This window comes from Zalophus californianus, chromosome 12 (genome assembly GCF_009762305.2).
Source record: "Zalophus californianus isolate mZalCal1 chromosome 12, mZalCal1.pri.v2, whole genome shotgun sequence".
Classification (NCBI taxonomy): Eukaryota; Metazoa; Chordata; class Mammalia; order Carnivora; family Otariidae; genus Zalophus; species Zalophus californianus.
The window spans coordinates 4068243-4093295 of record NC_045606.1 but is presented as its reverse complement, the minus strand read 5'-3'; the positions used below and the strand labels follow the sequence as shown (position 1 = coordinate 4093295).

General features: G+C 41.9%; 1 protein-coding gene across 1 annotated transcript in view; it reads right to left on the bottom strand.

The window, feature by feature from the left end:
- Positions 1-25053, bottom strand: part of SPATA48 (spermatogenesis associated 48) — a 66452-nt gene that overhangs the window by 4508 nt on the left and 36891 nt on the right. Inside the window, exons 6-8 of the mRNA XM_027572986.1 lie at positions 12454-12495; positions 11037-11144; positions 1087-1194 (exon numbers count right to left, since the gene is read on the bottom strand). Of these exons, the coding sequence (XP_027428787.1) occupies positions 1087-1194; positions 11037-11144; positions 12454-12495 (258 nt within the window). The remainder of the gene's footprint in view (positions 1-1086; positions 1195-11036; positions 11145-12453; positions 12496-25053) is intronic.

The window sequence follows — 25053 nt, the reverse complement described above, 5'->3', positions numbered from 1 at the left end:
AAATAGCCCGTATGAACTGACCACCAGGGCCCACGAGGCTCTCCCCAGTTGCCCCCTTTCAGAACATGTAAGAAATCCAGGGGGATGGCTTGGACTCCGCCTGAAGGTCACCTCCTCGGAAAGCCCTCCCAGACTGCCACGCTAACTCAGCACCCTGTCCAGGCCCTACCTACTATACCTCCCTGCCTTTTCTCCTGGGCAGCACATAGCACTCTCTCAAATCATTTTATTTCTTCAATTACTTGTGTGCGTTTCTGCTGTCACACCAGAACGTAAGCTCCTGAGAGCTGGGATCGCGTCTGTTCAGCCCATGTGCTCAGGGCCTCGAATGGTGCCTGGCCCAGAGTGGATGCTCAATAAATGTTGGATAAATGAATGGATTCTCTACCAAAAGGAGAAAAGGCACCCTTTGGGGGAGAACCCCTCCATCCTCCTCCAAGACGCACAGGGACCTCCTGGGATAGTTTTATTTATTTGCAGGAGCCAGCCACTGGACCTGGTTAAGACCACATTTACATTTTCAAGACTGTGTCATCTTATTTGCAGGCCCAGGACCTCCAACAAACATTTTCAGATTTGAGTTATAATGAATAATAATGTGCTGCTTCTCTCTGGCAGCTCCAAATAACGGAGTCCACAAGAGCCTTCCTTCTGAGGTCTCCGGTTTTCCATTCGTAAAATCGTGTTTAAAAATACATGTGACTTTCAACAGAATGTTGTCTCTTATGAAAACTAAGGCGGTGATTCACAGGGAGTAAATATGTGGCTCATGTGATGTGTTCCTGGCATCCACCCGTGTTCTGCTGGTTACGCAGAAGGGTGATACGGGTGCAAAGCTGTAAGTCCAAGAGGAAAAGATGCTGCTCACCTAACACACTTTAAGTATCTTCATACGCTCCTTTAGCAACAGCGGGAAAATGAACGCTTCTGTCTTTTGGACTTGACACCCCATTTTTAAAAATGATGTAAATTTACTCTTCGTATGTAATTGTTCTTTAATGGAATAACCATAATGATGATCCCTCCCCCCACCCCCGCCTGCCTCCAGTGTATCTGAGCACGTTGAGTAATAGGACTCAGACTTACCGGTGCACTTCTGAGTCTGGTGATGGGGTTGTTGATGGAATATCAGAATTTGCCGGGTGGCTGGCTGCAAAATGAACCTTCCCGGTGTATCCTGGGATATTGGCAGAGCTGAAGGAAAGAGTTAAAAGAGAGGGGAGAGAGGAAATGAAAAGAGGCATTTGTGAAATAGTCTGGGTCACCAGCACCCACACACGAAAGTGCAAAGGGCGACTCTGGAAATCGGGTTGGCAAACCGGAAAGGGTGCAGGCAGGGGCACAGTGACTCAGAAATGCACACATAGCCGCTCTACCCTAGGACTGAAGAAACTCATTTCCAGCCCGTGTTTTTCCTATTATTTGAATTTGCAAGTATTTTACATACATGATTCACCATCAAGCTGTTTCCTAATGAAGGAGGACACGGGGTCTTTACCTGTCCTCCACACATGACCCTGTCATGCTGACTCCAGTCCTAGTCGACACACAACCGTGTGGACTTTTTTTTAAGATATTGAGAGAGAGAGAGAGAGAGAGCAAGAGAGCAAGTACAAACGGGGAGCGGCAGGCAGAGGGAGAGGGAGAAGGAGACTCCCTCCCTGCTGAGCAGGGAGCCCGATGAGGGGCTCGATCCCAGGACCCTGAGATCATGACCTGAGCCGAAGGCAGACACAATCAACTGAGCCACCCAGGCATCCCACACAACATTGTTTTTAACATAATATTTTCTTATCACCATTGTTGTACTGCATTCCTGATTTCACGTAATTTCTTGAAATTGCACAGACTTACACAAGCATGGGCTTGTTCGGTGCAACCCCCACTTACTCTTCTGCCTTTCCTGTCCTTCTCCCGCCAGTGAGAGGGGAGGGAAGACAGCACGGGAACACAGGGGAAGGTTCTTCACGGTAGATATAAACTCCCTCTCTAGAAAGGGAAGCAAATATTCCAAAGAAGTATCATAATAGGCAGTTCAGAGGCGTATGAATCCTGCTAATATTTTTTGCCATTTTCATAGCACACAAATGTTTGAAGTGCATTCTCTGCTGAGGGAGAGGTGGGGCTGAGCTCCGGGGCAGGGCTGTGGGGGCTCGGTCCCCAGTGCTGCTTACGACCTGTGGCCGTGGCCTCCCCGGAGCCAGGGATGGTAGGGAATTAAGCTGTATTTCAAGGAGCGAGAACCCACTACGTGCAAATCCTGACGCTCACTGAGCTAGTACATGATCTTTGTGGACTTGAACTCCTAGCATCCTGTGGGTGCTAGAACCTCAGCTCATCGTATGTGTTTGCGGGGAACAAGGATGACCGCCACCATCGTTCATAAGCCAGCAGCGAGGAAAGGGCCAAGACAACGGGCTGCCACTTCTGCTCAGTCAGTGGTTGGCATTTCCCATCCCTGGGCCTTTTCTTCGGGAGCGTGACATTTCTCTGGCGCTGGTCCTCCTTCGAGATGGATGCGCAGACAAAATGCAATACAATGACAGCGGCAGCAAGCAAACCTCTGTCCAGGGCAAACGACGACCGGTTCCTCTGTGGGTCTCCTGCTTCCACCCGCTGCCTTCCCACCCCCCAACACACAATAAGCCAAAGAAAACGTCCAGGATCCATTTGCCGTAGGAGAACGTTTTGAAATAGGAGGCTTCAGGGGAGTCGGTTCTTACAGCAGCAGGTGAGGAGGCAGATGGAGGAGAGTGGGGTGGGGATGTGGGTGTGGGCTCAAGGGTCAGGGCTCCGATTCGAACCCCATGACTCCGCTCATCAGCTCGCAGGACTGTGCCACAGACTTGTAATCTCTCAGAGCCTTACTGCCTCAGCCATGCAAGGGGGTAAAGACAGCAAACTCAAGGCCTGATCATCTTTGGTGGGGAAAAGGTACCTGTTCCTGGGGCAGCCCCTCGGGGTCCCTCCGTGCTGGATCGTGGATTGTAGCACAGACCTTGGTGTTCCCTCCACACGTGGATTGTGGCGCAGACCCTCGGTGTATGCCCAGGCGCGGATCAAGGCACAGCCCCTTGGTGCCCTGCTCCCCACTCATGGACCATGGATCGTGGCACAGACCTTTACTCATGGGTCCTTTTACACATGGAAAGGCCTCCTGACACAGCCCCTCCGTGCCCCCCACATGTGGATTGTGGCACAGTCCCTCGGTGTCCCTCCATGCCTGGTTATCTGTTAGTATTGGAATGTTAGAGAAAAAATTATGTACCAGGCAGGAGTTGTACTAATAAACCCCATCTGTGTCTTGCAAGTGACAAGTCATAGCCTTGCTGTGACTATAGGTGATGATGTACCGGCTTCCAGGCAGCAAAACGGGGACACCTGATGTTAACAGAGAGAAGGGAACATGCATCAGTGGTAATCGCAGAAGAAACTGTACACCTTATTGGATCTTGGGAGACTAGGAAAATGAGGTAGGGAAAGAGCAGGGAAGCCCACTGCATGGGGAGCCGGGTCTCTCTTCCATGCCTGACTTGCCCCTTAACCAACTGTGCGTTCTTCCTCCAGGGCTGGAAGCCCTCTGGACCCCAGCCCAGTCCCCTGCCGCAGGGAGAAAAGCCCATCCACCTCTTCAAGGCTCATCCAGGGTGGAAGGGGGTTCAATGAATGTGAAGGCGGCCAGCAAATCTTCAGCACTTAGTAGGGGCTCAACTAATTGTAGTTGAAACTCAAGATTTTAAGAATTTAAGATTTTAATGAGAAATTTACAAAATAGGAGCCTAATAGGTAGAGAATGTGAAGTTTATCCAGCGCAAGCAGCCAAAAAGATATTCAGATAGTGGCTTCCAAATGTCACACTGAATAACTCATGGGGATTTTTCAAAGGTACCCATGCCTGACTCTCAGCCCCCAGACATTCTGATTTAACTGGTAAGGGGGGGGTGTGACCTGGGAATTGGGGTCTTCAAAAGCTTTCGAGATAATTCTAGATAAGCAGTGCATCGAAGTTTGGAAATCCCCATGTCAGAGCTACATTTTCAGGTTTGTTGGAGGGACCTGGGTGATCAAATCAGCTTTGCCAAATTCTAGGCAGTGCCCTTTAGGATTTCCTGGAATTTTCTTGAAGAAGTGTGGCTGTATGTCAGAGAGGTAACCAAAAACAGGGCAAAATTATTCATGTGTCTGTCTTTCCCCCAAACATTCTATAAAGCTTCCATGCATGTTACAGAGGAAATCCCCTTCCTCTGCGTGAGATGTTTTTTTCCACTGCCTCTGAAACACCTGCAGAATTAAAATGCCTCTAAAGTCATGGCCTTCCATGAGAGCAGTTAAGTCCAAGATGGAGGCGAGCGGCCTGTCAACCAGGAGGAGAGCTTGACGGAGAACATCATACAGCTCTGCGTGCCTCACGGCACACAGGTTATTGCTGCGAAGTGGTATGTTATAATGATGATACGATGTTATATTACCTCACATCCAATAACAACAAACCACGAGCCAGGAGACGACATTAAAGAGAAGCCGCTTAGGCTTAAGAAATGAATTCAGTTGCATAATAAACCAATTTTGAAATTTGGCCAAATATCTGAAAGCGAAAGTCCTCACCCACGCCGCTTCTAAACCTATTCCATTTATCCACCATCCACCCCCCTTTGCAGGGACATCACGGGGGGAGGTTTTTCCATCTTCAGTGCAACACGTTGACCTTCTGTCAAGAAGAGAATAGTCTCTGGGGGACATTCTACAGCCTTGCTGCTGAGGGGTGACGTGGTTTTCTACAGGGAGGAGACAAATCTATGAAAGGCGCTAAAATGCATGGGCTTTTAAATGTATTTCCAGATCGGTTCCATGTTCAAGGACCCCCCTCCTCCTCTTAAGGAGAGCAGAGAGAAGCTGGAACTCATCTAAAAATAAGATAAGTCTTCACTGTTTGTCTTTGCTCCATAACTTTTAGGCCTTTGAACACCTTCCGGTGTACTCCGATTCCCAGAGTAAAGCGGGGTTCTCTTTGCTGTGGGTGCGGGGTAAGACATCATGCCTTCATGCAGATGCAGGAACTGAGGTTTTAGAGGCAGTCTAAGGAATGTGTCCCGAGCCATTCGAGCTGGCGGGGGGCAGAACCGCCCCCACCCAGAAGGCCCGGATGTAACGGGTGCCATCCTTGCCGGGAGGCGCCCCTCCTGCCCTCACACCCAGGGCCCCCAGCAGGGGCAGGAGAGCCCTGCTACCTCCGAGTGGGTGCACGTGTTAGTTCAAGTCAATTCGACGACCTTTCATTGAGAGCTGTTCGGTGTCAGGTACGTGTCCAGGCAGAAATCAGCCAGGCCTGCTCCTGACACCTTTCACCTAATGAGAACATTTTTAAATGCACATGTAGAGGTTTGAAGAACCCAAGTGGGGTGAAGACCGCCAATGCAAAGTAACGGGGAGGGTGGGAGGGGGCGAATGAGAGGGATACAGAAAGAAAGAGGTATGGGGTCGGAGGGCAGAGGGCAGAGAGGCTGCTATTGAACCCTGGGGCTGCCCCTACCAGCCATGGGACCTTAGACAACAGAACTGAAGCTCCGGGAGCCACGCTGTGTTCTGGTCAGGGGACTGTGCCTCCCCTGGAGGGGGCAGGGCAGGAGGAGGGGTCAGGACTGGCCCAGGGCAAGGCGGGTGGGACAAGGGCAAGGCTGGGCTTTCGGGGAGGCCCAAGAGAAGGGGGCTGCAGAACATTCTTGGGGTGCCCACACCTAGAGGGGAAAAAGAAGGAGAGGCCTCGAGCTTGGATGTACTTGTTTTGACTGTTGGGCGAGAAATCTAAGTAAGACCACCATCATTTTGGACATTGGGTTGTGTTTCTCAGAATGGAAGATATTTGGGCCCCAAGATTTGTTCAGGAATTACAGTTTTATTACCCTCGCTGAGTGCCTACACTTGCTTTTCCTCTGTTCTTAGAATCTCCCCGAAGGGAAGGGGACACAGAAATAACCCAGAGGCTTCGAATGCCAACAGGGCTGGATGGAGGCTTCCCCAGATGCAAAGGTGTGTCCTTATGGGCAGGGCATGAGCTCGCCCTGGGGGGTTAGGCGGCCCGTCTCTCAGCCTCTCCTGAAATGAGTGCTCTGGGGCTCTTTACATCATGCCCTCCGGCCTCAGCCTCCTCATCTGTAAAATGGGGACCGTACCTGTTCCTGCGCCTCTGGCCTCATCACACTATTTTGACAAACAAATGAAGGAGTAGATGTGAAAGTCCTCTGAAAAGGCAGAAGTGTCAGCTAAGGTAAGGAACTACTATTCATAGCCTCATTCTTGAACCTGGGTTGTGGTAAGGTTGTGTGTGTGTGTGTGTGTGTGTGTGTGTGTGTCTGTTTTTAAAGGTGCAGCACGCCACAGTGACTGACAGGAAGACCCCGCCTTCTTCCATCTCAGACCTTGGCCCCGCACCTGCCTGAGGATCCATTTTGGACAATCAGTGGTTATCTGCAAATGCTTCATCGCAGAGATGATTGAGGTGGAGACACAGTGAATATGAAACCATGTATAGTCTTGAAATGAAGGATTACAACCTCGTGGAAGACAGCCCGGTGGGGGGAAAGGGGGGCCTGGCAGGTTTGGGAAAACAGGCCAGTGGTGTCTGGAAAGCACCAGGTGTGGGGGCGGGAGGCACGGGTTCATGGCCGGCTTCCACTTCACTGGGCTGTGTCACCTGGGCGGGCACCTCTCCTTCTCTGAGCCTGTTTCTCTGCTGGTGAAACCAGGGGCTGGGCCAGGTGAGAGGCACTACCTAAGACCCCAGGTCTGTAGCTCCAACAGCTGGTCGTTGGCAAAAGAAAACCCACTTCCAGCATTTCCTTAGGAAGGAGCAGAATTTCATGCCTTTGGATCCTGACTTTGCACAGATATGCTGTTCCATATCATTCCCACAGTTAGGTGCTTTGCACCGATGACTCATGAACGCAAAGCATTTTGTAACGACATGGAATCACAGATAATTACTAAAAGGAAACAGACTTCTTGTCAATCTTGCTCATTAAGCTCTTGCAAAGAATATAGCTCTTACATTCAAGAGAAGGGTAAAAAAATCAGATTTGGGGGGGAGAGGGGGTTTCCTTATGTTAGTTTTTGCCTTATTTTTTTTTTTTTGCTTGACACAGATTCTAAGTGAGGAGTGACTTTGTATTTTTTTTTAATTCCTGAAGAGTACCCTGATCCAGTAAACAGTACATGTTTGTTGAAGGGATGAAAAAGCCATTTTTCCTGAGCTTTAAGATATCCCGTTGAACCCAATGGATATTGTGGATTCACTTAGGTCCTAAACTATTCTCAAGTTACAAGTGAGGAACTACAATGTAAACTGCATTAATATTTTGAGTTCCTTAACTGTAAATGTTTGGTAATAACCGGGCACTCCCACAAACTGAAGATATTTCAATTTTAATAAGAAAACACTGTTTTTAGGGATTTATTCTACATAAATGCATGCATAATTGTGCAAAGGTGTATGTGAAGGTATTTATTGTTACATTGTTTACAATAGGAAAAATGTGTACTGAGTCCTTGGCCTCTGTAAACTATAATATAGCCTTGTTTGAATATCAGGCAGCCATTAAAAAATTTTAATAGTCCTGCATAGTGTCAGGGAGAATGTGCATTGCGTATTTCAACTTTACACACACATGTATGCACACAACAATACACAGGGACCTATACTTTTCAGACACTCATGCGTGTGTGGGGGAGAGTAAAAAATATATCGAGCTTTTAATTTTGGGGTTGAAAATGGAAGAGACATTTTACTTTATGCACTTTAAAAATATCTGAATTATTTTTACAGTGAAAAAGATTTGAGAGATTTAAAAAAAAGATGTCTGGTGAGCTTTAACACTAGCATCAAAGGAGAGCACAAATACTAAGAACAAATGCTCGTTCTGTAAATTTATATGAAATTTCCCGAAGAATGAGTTTGCAACATGCTTAAGGATGTTCCTGTGTTTTGACTGCAGAATTCACTTCGAGGAGTCTCCCTTAAGTAAAGATCCCAACTCATAAAATGAGTCACCTAACAAAGTGCTTGATGGCATTATTTATCATTAAAAAAAGCAAAGAATTTGCATATGTCACCTAGTCAAGTGAACTAGTCAATGACAAACACATCTACACAAATAAAAATTATAATGAGTGCATAATAAATGTAACTATGATGCTGTTGTAATGTTAAGGTGGTAAAAATTTTAAATGTAATTTGACCCTAGCTAATAAACATATGAAAGCAAGCCTAAAAGCTCATATGACTGATGGGACTATGTCAAAATCTTAATAATGGTTTGTGTGAGAGTGTGGTTATATTTATGACCAATTTCTCTGTACTTTTTTTCCATAATGATCAGATTCAGTTCTACAATAATTTTTTAAGCTTTTTTAAACAATTAGTACAATCACCAGCAATTTTAAAAACCCTGGCCACGTCAGATGACTTGGTAACCAGAAAACAAAATCTGAAATTAAGGAAGGCAATTTGAAAGACAGTCACTCTTTTGGAAGACTGGTGATCCCAACAATGGAACCACCTGAACGAAGAGGCAGAGGCCTTGAGCATCTGAAATCTGGCTTCTGTTGAAGGAGTGGGGAGCCACAGGGCTCGCCCACCATGATTAAGTCTCACAAATTATGGGGAGAGTCCTGAAGATAATATCATGAAGACATTTTCCTTTAAGAAAGTTTAAGAGGAAGAAATAAGGGAAGAGTCATATTTGCTTTGGAATAGGACGGCACTCTATGTTCTGAACTTGGCACAAAGGTAGTTAAGTTCATGTGTTCCTGGGTTGGGATTTTACGCAAATGGAATCATACGGTGTTGTCTTTTAGCTCAATGCGGTTTTGTAGAAACAACAAAGGATTTTGTTTAGAGATCTGTATGTATGTAGTAAAACTACCAAGCAAAGTTAAGTGAAGGATAAGCATGCAGTCTGATGGTGATGACTTCTGTGTTGGGAAGGGGACCCAGGTGATGAAGTTAGGAGGTACAAACAAGTGGCTTAAAAGATATTAGTAAAATATTGTCTCTTTATCTAGGCAGGAAAACACATGCATTTATGTGTTATTTTACTCTCTATGTTACATAGGACACTACATATTTTAGTATCTGTCAATATTTCATAATAAAAGTGCAAAACGTTTCTTTGTGTTAAAAGGTTAAGATGACATGAAAAGCTGAAAGCTGATGGAAAGAAACTTTGCGAGGTTGGTGGCCCTCTAGTGCCCAAATCGCACAGGTACAATTAATGTCTTCAATCCTTTTCCGCGATCGACTCATACTTTTCATTTCCTTAAAAACAGAAATCAACAGCAAGACCAGGGAGAGTGGCACGGTCCCAAAGTTATTCAGGTTAGACGGTATGTTTTACATCAAATTCTTTAAAATGCTGCCAGGCTGATCTTCACTGTCTTTGAAGAACGACCCAAGAGAGTATGTTTCTACTCTTTGGCAAGAATGTTTCATAAAATGTTTCAAAAATTAAAGAGACATTTCAAAATAAAAACTGTATTAAATTTTTATGCCTGTAGGATATTTTTAAATTGGTTTCATCCCCATGTCCTTCTTTTAAAATCTTTAGAATTACTACATTTAATAGCACTAATTTCCTTGCAAATTTTGAGGAAGAATCACACTAACGAATCCTTCAAGACTTAGCTCAGACGTCACAGGCAGCCTTCGGGTCCCATGGGTGAAAGTATCTCTCTGTGCACCTGAGCTTCGAAGACACGAAGCTAACTTTTTCGGGGACTTATTTCATCCTGCTTTATATCATAATTATTTGTGTACAGCTCTTTCTTAAGTTACGCCAGGGCAAAGTCTCTGTCTTTTTTATCTTTATGTTACCAGTTCTTAACACGGTACCTGGAGAATTTTATAGGCTCTTTTGTCTTTTCCTTTGTGTGCCTTATCTAGACATTTAAGTGAGATAAGTTACATAACTATATTTTAAAACTGAAGTTACATTCGAAACACATTTTATAGTTCGGCCAAGCAGTCAAAAGAATTACATAGTCAGAATAGACATGGGGAAATGTGAGATTATCGTAGGACAGAGCACTGCATCTAACCTGCAACAGAGAAATGCAACTTGTTTGTCTCGTGGGCACAACTGACATTTAGAAAAAAATAGGAATCAACTAGCATCGAAAATACTGTCATGATTCACAGTTTGGCCTTGCATGAAATGTGCAAGTTTGTCAGTCATCACAGAAACTGACGGGAGAATATCCATGACATTCAGCGACTCAGTGACATAATGAAAGGAGCACAGGATTTCAACGTCCAGCAGTGTCTGGTGGATCCTAGGGAAGTAACTTCTGAGCCCTACTGTTCCCATTGGTAAAAGCAAATATATATACATATTATATATAAACATGCCACATATATTTATATAGCTTAACATATTATATGTTAAATATATTTTATATTCATATATGATATATAGTGTGTATTATATACTTTTATATATCATATAGTACATATTTTATATATATTATATTATAGCTTATAAGTTATATAGTTATATAACTTTATATTATGTTTTATATTATATATTTTATATATAATGTATTTTAAGTTATGTTATATTATAAGCATATTATAATAATGTATTATATATTACTGCATATATTATTTGTATATTATAAAAATATATGTGCTATATTTATATTATATATTATATAAGATTATAGAAATGTGTAAATATATATAAGTATATTATTATACAATTTTATAATATATAAAATATATTTTATATAGATTATGTGAATATATTTTATATATCTATAAAACGTGGAATATAAAATATATCACATGCATGTATATCCAGGCACCCAGGTTAGTCAGTGCACAAAATTGTGATCTCGTTTGTGACAAGTGCTTTCAGAGAGCTGTTGTCTTTCTTCTGAAGCTATGTCCCTGGAGGCCGTCTTTTCTTTCTCACTTATGATAAAGCCCATCACCATGTTCCATCCTTAACGGTAACATAAGGGGAGTCATTATGAGTGGAACTCACCGACTTGTGTTTGTATAGAGCATTTTAGAGGTCCGAGGCTTGGCGACAGATGTGATGTCTCCGAAGGGGTTGTCCACGTCATCGGCATTTGTGGACTGCACGTAACCACTGTTTACATGACAGGGAAAGAAAACGTGGGTTTCTTTATAAGAAAAATGGACAAAAAGATCAACAGGGTCCTAACATCCAAAGGAAATCTTATTTGCTAAAATAGATAAAAAACTGAAAAAGCAAAATAAATTAATAATAATAATAATAATCACGATGATGGAAAAATTTGCCTTAAAAAAAATAAAGGCAAAAGATTTTCCCGTTTTCAGAGTAACATGATCTTGAGTTTGGGCCAGAGTGGGAGTAACAGGTGGGTTGTGTTTTTTGGTGCCAAGAATCAGGCTGTCTCTGTAGCCCTGGGTTGGCTCCCTCACTGGAGAAGGGGATCAAGCCTGGGGTAGGGCAGAGACCGGCATCTGCCAGAGCCACTAGGGCTCCCGCTGGGGACAGGAACTTAGCTGGAAAGACTGGTCACCTCCATCATGGAGCAGTAATGAGGGAGGGGGAGGGCAAAGATGAAAGACCCATCTTCTTGGCTTCACTTTCTTCCATCGCCCTATGATCTGAATATTGATGTTCCTCCCATATTCCTATGTTGAAATTCTAATGCCCAAAGATGATGGTAGGAGGACGTGGAGGGAGCAGGAGGTGGGAGGAGCTTGGATCATGCAGCTGGAGCCCTCCTGAGCGGGATTAGTGTTCTTCTAAGAACACAGAGCTCTCTTGCCCCTTCCCCCCTGGAAGGACAGGTGGAGAAGTCTGGGACTCAGGAGAGAGTCCTCTCCCCGCCAGGCTGACACCCAGATCTTGGGCTTCCAGGCTCAAGAACTGTTAGAAAAAACGTCTGTTGTTTATAAGCCACCCAGTCGGTGACATTTCGGGGTAGCAGCCCAACAGACTCAAACACAGGGTTATTCCTCAACCCAAAGCAGAGAGGACCCCCACACGGTAGACAGTGCAGGTCTTTGCCAACTATGGAAAGCCAAATTTAAATTTAGGAAAGTGAGACATTTCCTGTACTTCAGTGTTAGCGAGCACATTGCATCTTCTGCATCAAGTGTCAGAGCCTTTCTGGTTGACAACATCCAATATTAGTAGCACCCAGCGTATTTTACTTTGTAAAATAACCAATTTGGGGAAACAGAAAAATACCACTCCCCCTTTCTTTCTTTTATCAAAATTGTTAACAGATCTGTGATGGAAGTCCTGACATTAAGCAGGCTGTGTGCTGGCAAAACATTAGAAATCTGTTCGAAAGTATAAGTTGTCTTAAACAGTGAATTACAAACATGAGTGAGCTGAAGGCAGCTACAATTTAGATGTAAATCTAGTAATTTTTAAGACATTAAGAAACACTCTCACTTACGTATAAAGAGGAATGTATTTGCTTCTAGAACTTGGACTCACGCTTAGAAAAAAGAGAAAATAAGGACAATGGAGTTATTGACATTAACTTAATAAGCATCAAATTATTACAGTGTTTCTCTTATTAAGAAAAGCAAAGTGTTAAGATATCTCATGGGAATTAACCTCTAAGAGTTTGTAATTTTAAACTGAGGTGATTTAAAGATGTAGTTTTAAGTGAAAATCAAAAACAGAACAAATTGACTCCAGCTCTCAAGGAGTTGGGTTTTCTCTTGGTTTGCTCTCTGTACCATTAATTTAGAGCCTTTCCTCTTGGCTTTCCCTTTTGCTGTATGCTTCCTTTGGGACAAGAAGGGCACTATCTGGCAAAGTTGGGCCCCCGATTTTCTTAGACACACGGAATTTTTATATTGAATGTCTCCTACTGACCATCCAGTCTAACTCTCCATGGTATAGATGAAGCAGCCCAGGGCACGAAGTTCTGTGACTCACATGAGATCACAGTTCTTTATAGCATCACAAGGAGCCCCGGATTTATTTCGTATTTTCCCTGCTCCAGCCCCAGAATCAGCCATTTCTTTGGGGGTCTCTAAATTTCTTTTATTGGAGAGTGGTGATTAAAAGTCAACATCTGGGGGGGCGGAGCAAGATGGCGGAGGAGTAGGAGACCTGGATTTCGTCTGGTCTAAAAGAATTCAGCTGAATGGGGATCAAACCATTCTGAACACCTAAGAACTCAACAGGAGATCGAAGAGGAGAGTAGCAACAACTCTCTGAACAGAGAAGCGACCACTTACTGGAAGGTAGGACGTGTGGAAAAGTGAATCCAAGGCGATATTCGGAGGATAGACGGCGGGGGAGGGGGCCTCCGTGGGCCGCTTCTGGCAAGTGATAGAGCCGCGGAGCACAAAATCGGAACTTTTAGAAGTCGGCTCCGCTGAGGGATGTCGCTCCAGTGGCTAAGCGGGGTGTGGAACCCTCACGGGACAGTGTGGTCTCAGGACCCTCGGGGTCACAGAAAGACCGGGGGTGCCTGAGTGCGGCAGAGCTCCCAGGGATCGGAGCGGGGAAGCCGGCTGCAGAGACGGAGCGGAGGCGCGGGCTCTCAGCTCGGGGTGGCCATAAACTGTGATCCGCGGCCCAGTCGGGCCACTGCGCCTCCAGCAGGGACCCAACAAGCGGCAGAGTTGGGGAGACTCCCCTTCCTCCCCCGGGAGGAGCGGCGCGGGAGCGCACCGCAGGGATCTGCTGGGTTTGGAGACTCCACACGGGGTCGGGTGCCAGAGATAGAAATGCTCGGTCACAGGCCGGGTGAGCACGGAGAGCGGCCGGAGACCGGGGACACGGGACTGACTGCTTTTCTCTGGGGGTGCCCTGAGGAGCGGGATCCCGAGTTCTCAGCTCCTCCGGGCGGAGATTGGGAGGCCACCATTTTCACTCTCATCCTCCAAAGCTGTACCGAGAGCTTACAGGGAACAAAATCTCCCGAGAGCAAACCCGAGCAGCTTGCTTAGCCCGGACCGACAAGGGCGGGGCAATTCCGCCTCCGGCAAAGACATTTGGGAACCACAGCAAAAGGCCCCTCCCCCAGAAGATCAGCACGAACAGCCAGCAAGCCAAGATCAAGTTTACCGATCAAGGAGAACGGGAGAACTCCAGCGCTAGGGGAATATGGCACATAGAATTCATGGCTTTTTTTTTTTTTTTTTACCATGATTCATTTGTTCATCAAAGTTAATTTTTCTTAACTGTTTTTTTTTAATTTTTCTTTTTCCCTTTTTCAACCAACATCTTATCAATCCCTTTTTTAAAAAAACATTTTTTATCTTTCATTTTTAGAGTCATATTTTATCCCTTCATAATAGTTACCCTTATTTTTGGCATATATATATAAGTTGTTCTCTCTTTAAAATTTTGAGATACAGTTTCTTCTCACAGATCAAAATATACCCTAAATCACTAGTGTATGGCTTTGTTCAAGTCTCCTGCCTGATCACATTCTCTCCTTTTCTTTCTTTCTTTTTTTTTTAAATCTTCTTCTTTCTTTTTTCAAACAACTTCTTATCTTATCAATTCCTTTTATACAATCTTTTATAATTTTCATCTTTACAGTCATCTTCCATCCCTTCATTGCATCAACCATTATTTGGTACATATATGTATTTCTTCCTTTAAAATTTTAGGAGGCACTTTTTTCTAACAGACCAAAATACGCCCAAAATCTAGTGTGTGGCACTGATCTATGCACTAGCCTGATCATATTTGATCATATTCTGCTTTTTTTGTATTGTTCTGTTTTTTGTTTTTATCTTTTTTTTTTCATTCTTTCCCTTTCTTTTCCTCTGGTTTCAGGTCTTTTCTGATTTGCATACAGTATATTTGCTGGGGACATTGTTAACCTGTTAGCATTTTGTTCTCTCATTTATCTATTCTCCTCTAGACCAAATGACAAGATGAAAAAAATCACCTCAGCAAAAAGAACAAGAGGTAGTACCATCTGCCAGGGACCTACTCAATATGGATGTTAGTACGATGTCAGACCTAGATTTCAGAAACATGACTTTAAAGATACTAGCTGGGCGTGAAAAAAGCATGGAAGTTATTAAAGAAACCCTTTCTGGAGAAATAAAAGAACTAAAATCTAACCAAGTCGAAATCAAAAAGGCTATTGATGAGGTGCAATCAAAAATGGGGGCACTAACTGCTAGGATAAATGAGGCAGAAGAGAGAATCAGCGATATAGAAGAGCAAATGATGGAAAATAAAGAGGCTGAGAAAAAGAGAGAAAGAACTACGGGATCACGAGGGCAGAATTCGAGAGATAAGCAATACGATAAGATGAAACAACATTAGAATAATTGGGATCCCAGAAGAAGAAGAAAGACAGAGAGGGGCAGAAGGTATACTGGAGCAAATAATAGCAGAGAACTTCCCTAACATGAGCAAGGAAACAGGCATCAAAATCCAGGAGGCAGAGAGAACCCCTCTCAAAATAAATAATAATAGCTCAACAGCCCGACATCTAATAGTAAAACTTAAGAGTCTCAGAGACAAAGAGAAAATCCTGAAAGCAGCTCAAGAGGGGAAATATGTAACCTACAATGGTAGAAATATTATATTGGCAACAGACCTATCCACAGAGACCTGGCAGGCCAGAAAGGACTGGCATGATATCTTCAGAGCACTAAACGAGAAAAATATGCAGCCAAGAATACTATATGCAGCTAGGCTGTCATTGAAAATAGAAGGAGAGATAAAAAGCTTCCAAGACAAACAAAAACTAAAGGAATTTGCAAACATGAAACATTGAAAGGGGTCCTCTAAGCAAAAAGAGAGCCTAAAAGCAGCATAGATCAGAAAGGAACACAGACAATATACAGTAACAGTCACCTTACAGGCAATACAATGGCACTAAATTCATACCTTTCAATAGTTACTCTGAATGTAAATGGGCTAAATGTCCCAATCAAAAGACACAGGCTATCAGATTGGATTAAAAAACAAGACCCATCCATATGCTGTCTGCAAGAGACTCATTTTAGACCCAAAGACACGCCCAGATTGAAAGTGAGGGGGCGGAAAACCATTTACCATGTTAATGGACACCAAAAGAAAGCTGGGGTGGCAATCCTTATGTCAGACAAATTAGAGATTAAAACAAAGACTGTAATAAGAGATGAAGAAGGACACTATATCCTACTTAAAGGGTCTATCCAACAAGAAGATCTAACAATTGTAAATATCTATGCCCCTAACATGGGAGCAGCCAATTTTATAAGGCACTTAATAACAAAAGTAAAGAAACACATTGACAACAATACAATAATAGTGGGGGACTTTAACACCCCCCTGACTGAAATGGACAGATCATCTAAGCAAAAGGTCAACAAGGAAATAAAGACTTTAAATGACACACTGGACCCAATGGACTTCACAGACATATTCAGAACATTCCATCCCAAAGCAACGGAATACACATTCTTCTCTAGTGCCCATAGAACATTCTCCAGAATTGATCACATCCTAGGTCACAAATCAGGTCTCAAATGGTACCAAAAGACTGGGATCATTCCCTGCATATTTTCAGACCACAATGCTTTGAAACTAGAACTCAATCACAAGAGGAAAGTTGGAAAGAACTCAAATACATGGAGGCTAAAGAGCATCCTACTAAAGAATGAATGGGTCAACCAGGAAATTAAAGAAGAATTAAAAAAATTCATGGAAACCAATGAAAATGAAAACACAACTGTTCAAAATCTTTGGGATACAGCAAACGCAGTCCTGAGAGGAAAGTATATAGCAATACAAGCCTTTCTCAAGAAACAAGAGAGGTCTCAAATACACAACCTAACCCTACACTGAAAGGAGATGGAGAAAGAACAGCAAATAAAGCCTAAACCCTGCAGGAGAAGAGAAATCATAAAGATCAGAGCAGGAATCAATGAACTAGAAACCAAAAGAACAGTAGAAGAGATCAATGAAACTAGGAGCTGGTTCTTTGAAAGAATTAACAAGATTGATAAACCCCTGGCCAGAATTATCAAAAAGAAAAGAGAAATGACCCAAATCGACAAAATCATGAATGAAAGAGGAGAGATCACAACCCACACCAAAGAAATACAAACAATTATAAGAACATATTATGAGCAACTCTATGCCAGCAAATTAGATAACCTGGAAGAAATGGGTGCATTCCTAGAGATGTATCAACTACCAAAACTGAACCAGGAAGAAATAGAAAACCTGAACAGACCTATAACCACTAAGAAAATTGAAGCAGTCATCAAAAATCTCCCAAGAAACAAAAGCCCAGGGCCAGATGGCTTCCCAGGGGAATGCTTTCAGACATTTAAAGAAGAATTAATACCTATTCTCCTGAAACTGTTCCAAAAAATAGAAATGGAAGGAAAACTTCCAAACTCATTTTATGAGGCCAACATTACCTTGATCCCAAAACCAGACAAAAACCCCATCAAAAAGGAGAATTACCGACCAATATCCTTGATGAACATGGATGCAAAAATTCTCACCAAAATCCTAGCCAATAGGATCCAACAGTACATTAACAGGATTATTCACCACAACCAAGTGGGATTTATCCCTGGGCTGCAAGGTTGGTTCAATATCCACAAATCAATCAAATACAATACATTAACAGAAGAAAGAACAAGAATCATATGATCCTCCCAACAGATGCAGAAAAAGCATTTGACAAAGTACAGCATCCTTTCTTGATCAAAACTCTTCAGAGTATAGGGATAGAGGGTACATACCTCAATATCATAAAAGCCATCTATGAAAAACCTACAGCGAATATCATTCTGAATGGGGAAAAGCTGAGAGCTTTTCCCCTAAGGTCAGGAACGTGGCAGGGATGTCCACTCTCACCACTGCTATTCAACATAGTAGTAGAAGTCCTAGCCACAGCAATCAGACAACAAAAAGAAATCAGAGGCATCCAAATTGGCAAAGAGGAAGTCAAACTCTCACTCTTTGCAGATGATATGATACTGTATGTGGAAAACCCAAAAGACTCCACCCCAAAACTGCTAGAACTCATACAGCAATTCAGTCAAGTAGCAGGCTATAAAATCAATGCACAGAAATCAGTGGCATTCCTATACACCAACAACAAGACAGAAGAGAGACAAATCAAGGAGTCGATCCCATTTCCAATTGCACCCAAAACCATAAGATACCTAGGAATAAATTTAATCAAAGAGGCAAAGGATCTGTACTCAGAAAACTATAAAATACTCATGAAAGAAATTGAAGAAGACACAAAGAAATGGAAAAATATTCCATGCTCATGGATTGGAAGAACCAACATTGTGAAGATGTCAATGCTACCTAGAGCAATCTACACATTCAATGCAATCCCCATCAAAATACATGGGGATTTTTCAAAGAAATGGAACAAATAATCCTAAAATTTGTATGGAACCAGAAGAGACCCTGAATAGCCACAGGAATATTGAAAAAGAAAAACAAAGCTGACGGCATCACAATTCCGGACTTCCAGCTCTATTACAAAGCTGTCATCATCAAGACAGTATGGTACTGCAACAAAAACAGACACATAGATCAATGGAACAGAATAGAGAGCCCAGAAATGGACCCTCAACTCTATGGTCAACTCATCTTTGACAAAGCAGGAAAGAATGTCCAATGGCAAAAAGACAGTCTCTTCAACAAATGGTGTTGGGAAAATTGGACAGCCACATGCAGAAGAATGAAACTGGACCATTTCCTTACACCACACACAAAAATAGACTCCAAATGGTTGAAAGACCTAAACGTGAGACAGGAGTCCATCAACATCCTAAAGGAGAACACAGGTAGCAACCTCTTCGACCTCAGCCACAGCAAATTCTTCCTAGAAACATCGCCAAAGGCAAGGGAAGCAAGGGCAAAAATGAAGTATTGGGATTTCATCAAGATCAAAAGCTTTTGCACAGCAAAAGAAACAGTCCACAAAACCAAAAGACAACCGACAGAATGGGAGAAAATATTTGCAAATGACATATCAGATAAAGGGCTAGGATCCAAAATCTATAAAGAACTTATCCAACTCAACACCCAAAGAACAAATAATCCAATCAAGAAATGGGCAGAAGACATGAACAGACATTTTTCCAAAGAAGACATCCAAATGGCCAACAGACACATGAAAAAGTGCTCAACATCACTCGGCATCAGGGAAATCCAAATCAAAACCTCAATGAGATGCCACCTCACACCCGTCAGAATGGCTAAAATGAACAAGTCAGGAAACGACAGGTGTTGGTGGGGATGCGGAGAAAGGGGAACCCTCCTACACTGTTGGTGGGAATGCAAGCTGGTGCAAGCACTCTGGAAAACAGTATGGAGGTTCCTCAAACAGTTGAAAAATAGAGCTACCATACGATCCAGCAATTGCACTGCTGGGTATTTACTACAAAGATACAAATGTAGGGATCCGAAGGGGTACGTGCACCCCAATGTTTATAGCAGCAATGTCCACAATAGCCAAACTGTGCAAAGAGCCAAGATGTCCATCGACAGATAGATGGATAAAGAAGGTGTGGTATATATACACAATGGAATATTATGCAGCCATCAAGAGGAATGAAATCTTGCCATTTGCAACGACGTGGATGGAACTGGAGGGTGTTATGCTGAGTGAAATAAGTCAATCAGAGAAAGACATGTATCACATGACCTCACTGATATGAGGAATTCTTCATCTCAGGAAACAAACTGAGGGTTGCTGGAGAGGTGGAGGGTGGGAGGGATGGGGTGGCTGGGTGATAGACATTGGGGAGGGTATGTGCTACGGTGAGCGCTGTGAATTGTGCAAGACTGTTGAATCACAGATCTGTACTTCTGAAACAAATAATGCAACATATGTTACAAAAAAAGGAAAAGAAGATGATAGCAGGAGGGCAAGAATGAAGGGGAGTAAATCGGAGGGGGAGACGAACTATGAGAGACTATGGACTCTGAAATACAAACTGAGGGTTCTAGAGGGGAGGGGGGTGGGGGGGTGGGTTAGCCTGGTGATGGGTATTAAAGAGGGCACATTCTGCGTGGAGCACTGGGTCTTATGCACAAACAATGAATCATGGAACACTACATCAAAAACTAATGATGTAATATACGGTGATTAACATAACAATAAAAAATTAAAAAAAATAAAAAAATAATAGTCAATATCTGGGGGCACCTGAGTGGCTCAGTCGGTGAAGCGTCTGCCTTGGGCTCAGGTCATGATCTTGCAGTCCTGGGATGGAGACCCGAGTCTGGCTCCCCGCTCAGGGGGAGCCTGCTTCTCCCTCTGCCCATCTCCTCTCTCTGTCTCCCATAAATAAATAAAATCTTTAAAAAAGTAAAAAATAAAAGCCAACATCTGGGTGTTAGTTATGCTCATGGCTGCTGGGGTAGGTGTCCCTGTTCCTGGGTCCTCTGAGTGGACAGAGCTAGGGATGGACATGAGTGTAAGAACCTGTATAGACCCACATATGTATGTGTATTTCTGTATCTGCTATCCGTATATAAATTACAGTAAACCTGATTTCATAGGATCCCCCCTGATCAAATCCAGTGCCACAGGGTTCATGCATAGCCTTTCTTCCTTACTTATTCGTATTTCCTCCTGACAGTGTGAAACCTGCTTCCTGTTATCGACCAAACATTTCGTTTTGTTCAAACCCATACATGTAAGCAGTGTTAGAATCACCAACCCATTTCCCTGGGGAGACACATGCACCATCTTGAGCACAGTGCTTATATACAATTCATTTCATCTTTAGCTTTACATTATTCAGTCAAAATAATGCTTCCAAACTTATTTAGGACCATCCACTAAAGAGTAGTTACGTCACTGATTTGAAACATAGATTCTTTTGTCACCATCTGCATTCCATCCTGGATTCCCCCAACATCTGGCAGGTAGGGGTGTATATATGCATGTATTTATTTCACTTTGCATTCAGTAAAATTTGTTCCTTTTTTATTTCAAGATTGTATTTATTTATTTGACAGAGAGAAAGAGAGAGAGCATGAGCAGGGGGAGGAACAAGGGGAGAGGGAGAAGCAGACTCTCCACTGATCAGGGAGCCTGATGCGGGACTCGATCCCAGGACCCCGAGATCATGACCTGAGCTGAAGGCAGATGCTTAACCGACTGAGCCACCCAGGAGCCCAGTAAAGTTTGTTCTTTTTAGTGAATAGTTCTATTGGTTTCACAAATAGAGAGTCAAGTAACCATATAGAGCAGTTCACTACCCTAAATGTTCCCTTTATAGGCTCTCTGTATTCATCCCTTTCCCCCTTCCCAACTCCTGGCTGCCATTGTTCTATTCCCATCCCGGTAGTTTTGCTTTTTCTAAATGTCATATAAATGGAGTCATACAATATGTGACCCTTTGGGTCTGGCTGCTTTCACTGAGTAAAATGCAGTTAAGATTCACACACACTGTTGTGTGTTGCATTTGGTTTCTTCATTGCTGAGTAGTATGTCATTGCATGGGTATACTCTAGTATGTTTATCAGGTATGTACTTTCCCACTGGCCTGTTGAAAGGTATCTTGGTGGTTTCTAGGTTTGGGCATTATGAGTTGAGCCACATAGACATTCAATTATAGGTTTTAGTGTGGGCTCCTGGGAGCCACATTTGCATAGAGGAAGGGTCAGGGTGAGCGGCACTCTCAAAAGCTTGGAGACATGGCAATACTGACTAAGACATATAGCTTTTCACTGATCAAATGATTTCCTATTTAAAAAGTGCAATGGGGGGCACCTGGGTATCTCAGTCGGTTAAGCATCTGACTCTTGATTTCAGCTCAAGTCAAGTCATGATCTCCGGCTCATGAGATCGAGCCCCGCATCATGCTCTATGCTGGGCATGGAGCCTGCTTGAGATTCTCTCTCTCCATTTCCCTCTGCCCCTCCCCCTTCTCCCTCTAAAAAACAAATTAAAATTAAAAATTAAAAAAAATTAAAAAGGCAATGGATTCATATAAATGGGAATACAAATTTTATCATCTGGGTGAACTATTTGCTATTTCACCACACGATATATAAATAAAAAGATGCTGATAAAGTGTTATTAGTACTTGCATAATGTAAAGGTTGGCACCAATGATTTGCATGTTGGTTCTTTTATTTATTTATTTTTTAGTTAGATAAATGTACTTTTAAAAAAAATTTATTTACTTATTTATTTTTTCTTGATGTAGTGTTCCATTATTCATTGTTTGTGTATAACACCCATTGCATCTCTGTTCTTTTCAAAGATATTTGATTGTGACCACCAACAGTCTCAGCTTGCTGTGTTTATGAGTCTTATATTTTGTGAGTGTCTTAACCTTTAAAAAATTACTACCTTTCAACTTATACCTTGGAATCTATTTTTTATATTGGGATGTTTTCCACATTTGGCAAAACATTTTAAATAATCTTTATCAAAAAGTTTACACATTATTTTTAGAATATGGCTTGAGAAGAATCTACGTTTGCTGACAAGACAACATTCTTCTCAATATTTTCACCATTTGCAATACTAGACACAACAGTTAAACGTGATTATGATTTTGCTTATTTTCACTTCAATATTCTTTTTTCTTTTACTGTTATAAAAATTCATTTCTAAAGGGCAATATATGCTGGTTTTATTGACATAGTACAAACATTTGAAAAATGTTGTCTTTGACATTATTTTTCCATAACTGAAATTTATCGGGAACTCTCAATTTTGCCTACTACAGTTACAAATCTCCTGGACTTAGCAATTAATTGTGGATTAGGTAAATATAAAACTAAATGTACAAGATTAACCTTCCCATTGAGGTGATGATCGTATCTCTAGGAAAGAAAAGATAGAATAATCTCACTGTGGACATGTGCTTTTCTTATGCATCATCTCTGTCTTACATGATTCTTTATAAACATCTGCAGTATTTTTTGCAAAATACACAGATCTGTCTAGAGCTCCATATGATTCATTCTTATATTTTCTATTCTATTTAATTTTACAAAATGGTGGTTGTGATGCACCACCAATGGGTTGCAACCAACAGGCTACACTTCACTCATTAAACTACTTAGTAGAGTCTACTCATTAACCTGCAGTAGGGTAAATGTTCAGTCATGTGGAGACATGGATCCCTCATTCACACCCTAAACCTGAGTTGATTTCAAGTGGTTTAAAGAAATAAATGTGAAAAGCAAAGTGTTTTTTAGAAAAAAGTTAAGAATAATAATATATTATTTCCGGGTAGGGAAAGATCTATTAAAAAGTCCATAAAAATAATAAGACATGGAAGAAAATATTGATGAATTCAGTTATATTAAAATTCAAAACTTCAGGGAGCCTGGTGGCTCAGTTGGTTAAGCGGCTGCCCCTTTGGCTCCGGTCATGATCCTGGAGTCCCTGGATTGAATCCCGCATCAGGTTCCCTGCTCAGTGAGGAGCCTGCTTCTCCCTCTAACCCTCCCCCCTCTCATGTACTCTCTCTCTCTCTCTCTCATTCTTGCTCTCTCAAATAAATAAATAAATCTTTAAAAAAAAACCCTCAAAACTTCAGTTCAGCAAAGAGCAGTATAAAACAGAAAAGTCACAGACTAAAAGGAGATACTTTGATGCATATTACCAATAAAAAATTTTTTTCCAGAATAGTAAACATAAACATTTGTACAATTAATACATAAAAGACAAGGAACCCAATTGCAAATGGGGCAAAATATATGAACAGGTAAGTTACAGATGCGAACAACCAAGTGAGTCGTAACCTACAAAAAAATGATTATTGGCTATCAGGTAAGTGTAAGTGAAAATGATAATGAAATACAATTTCATACTCATAAGATAAGAATTTCTTTAAATTTGAAATTCCAAATGCTGGCCATGATGTGCAGTAATGGGAACTCAAGCATTGCCAATGGTTTAGCCCATGGATACAAGTCATCTGGAGAAGAATGTGCCGATATCTAGATTATAAGGAAGTGCACCCTCTTGATGCAGCAATTGTAGAGATAAATATGTATATAAAATCTAGAAATATTTTTGCGCTTGAGTACATGAAGAAAGGGGACATTGTTTCCAACTGCAATAAAATCATAAAAATAATTAAATTACAAGAATGGATAAATAAACTGTGGTGTATCCATACAATGCAAGACTATCCAGCAAGAAAAGTGAGCTCCTAGAGATCTAAATGCCAACTTGTATAAATCTCACAAACACAATATTGAACAAAAATGTTCAAGTTGTATATATATATAATGCCACTTATATTGAGTTTAGAACCATGGAACACAATGCCATATCTTGGTTAAAAAGAATACATGTGTTTTATTTTATTTTTTTTTAAAGATTTTATTTATTTATTCATGAGAGACAGAGGGAGAGAGAGAGAGAGAGAAGCAGAGGGAGAAGCAGGCTCCCAAGGAGCAGGGAGCCCAATGCGGGACTCGATCCCAGGACCCTGGGATCATGACCTGAGCCGAAGGCAGACGCTTAACCATCTGAGCCACCCAGGCGCCCAAGAATACATGTGTTTTAAAGGATTGTAGGAATGTATGAAATATGAAACATCAAATCCAGAATAATAGTGATCCCTAAGGAAGAACAGAGAAGCTCTCCATCATGTTGGTAATGCTCTATTTCTAAAACTGGGAAATACTACACAAATTGTATCATATTCTTATTTGTATGTTTTGTTTATATTAAATTTCAATTATTTATTCAAAAATAAATTTAAAAAATAAAAACAGATGATAACCTGGATTCTGGGTTGTAGTAAGAACAAAAAATAGGAAGAAATAGTGACATTTTCAAAGACAGAAACATCAGGCTTTTTTAGACTAAATGCACAAAATCACTTACATGGAACAATTAATAATAAAACCATAGTTTCTAGCATAAAATAAAACACAAAATAACTGCTTGATGCAAAAGTTGATAGAAATGTTACAATCCCTTGAAGTCCATGGATTCCACAACATTATAATTCTTCATATCAACTTATTCATAAAGCACTCCTTATTTTTAAATGGTTTTACATTTTTGTGGGTTTTTTTTGAGAGAGAGAATGTGGGGGGAGGGCAGAGGGAGAGA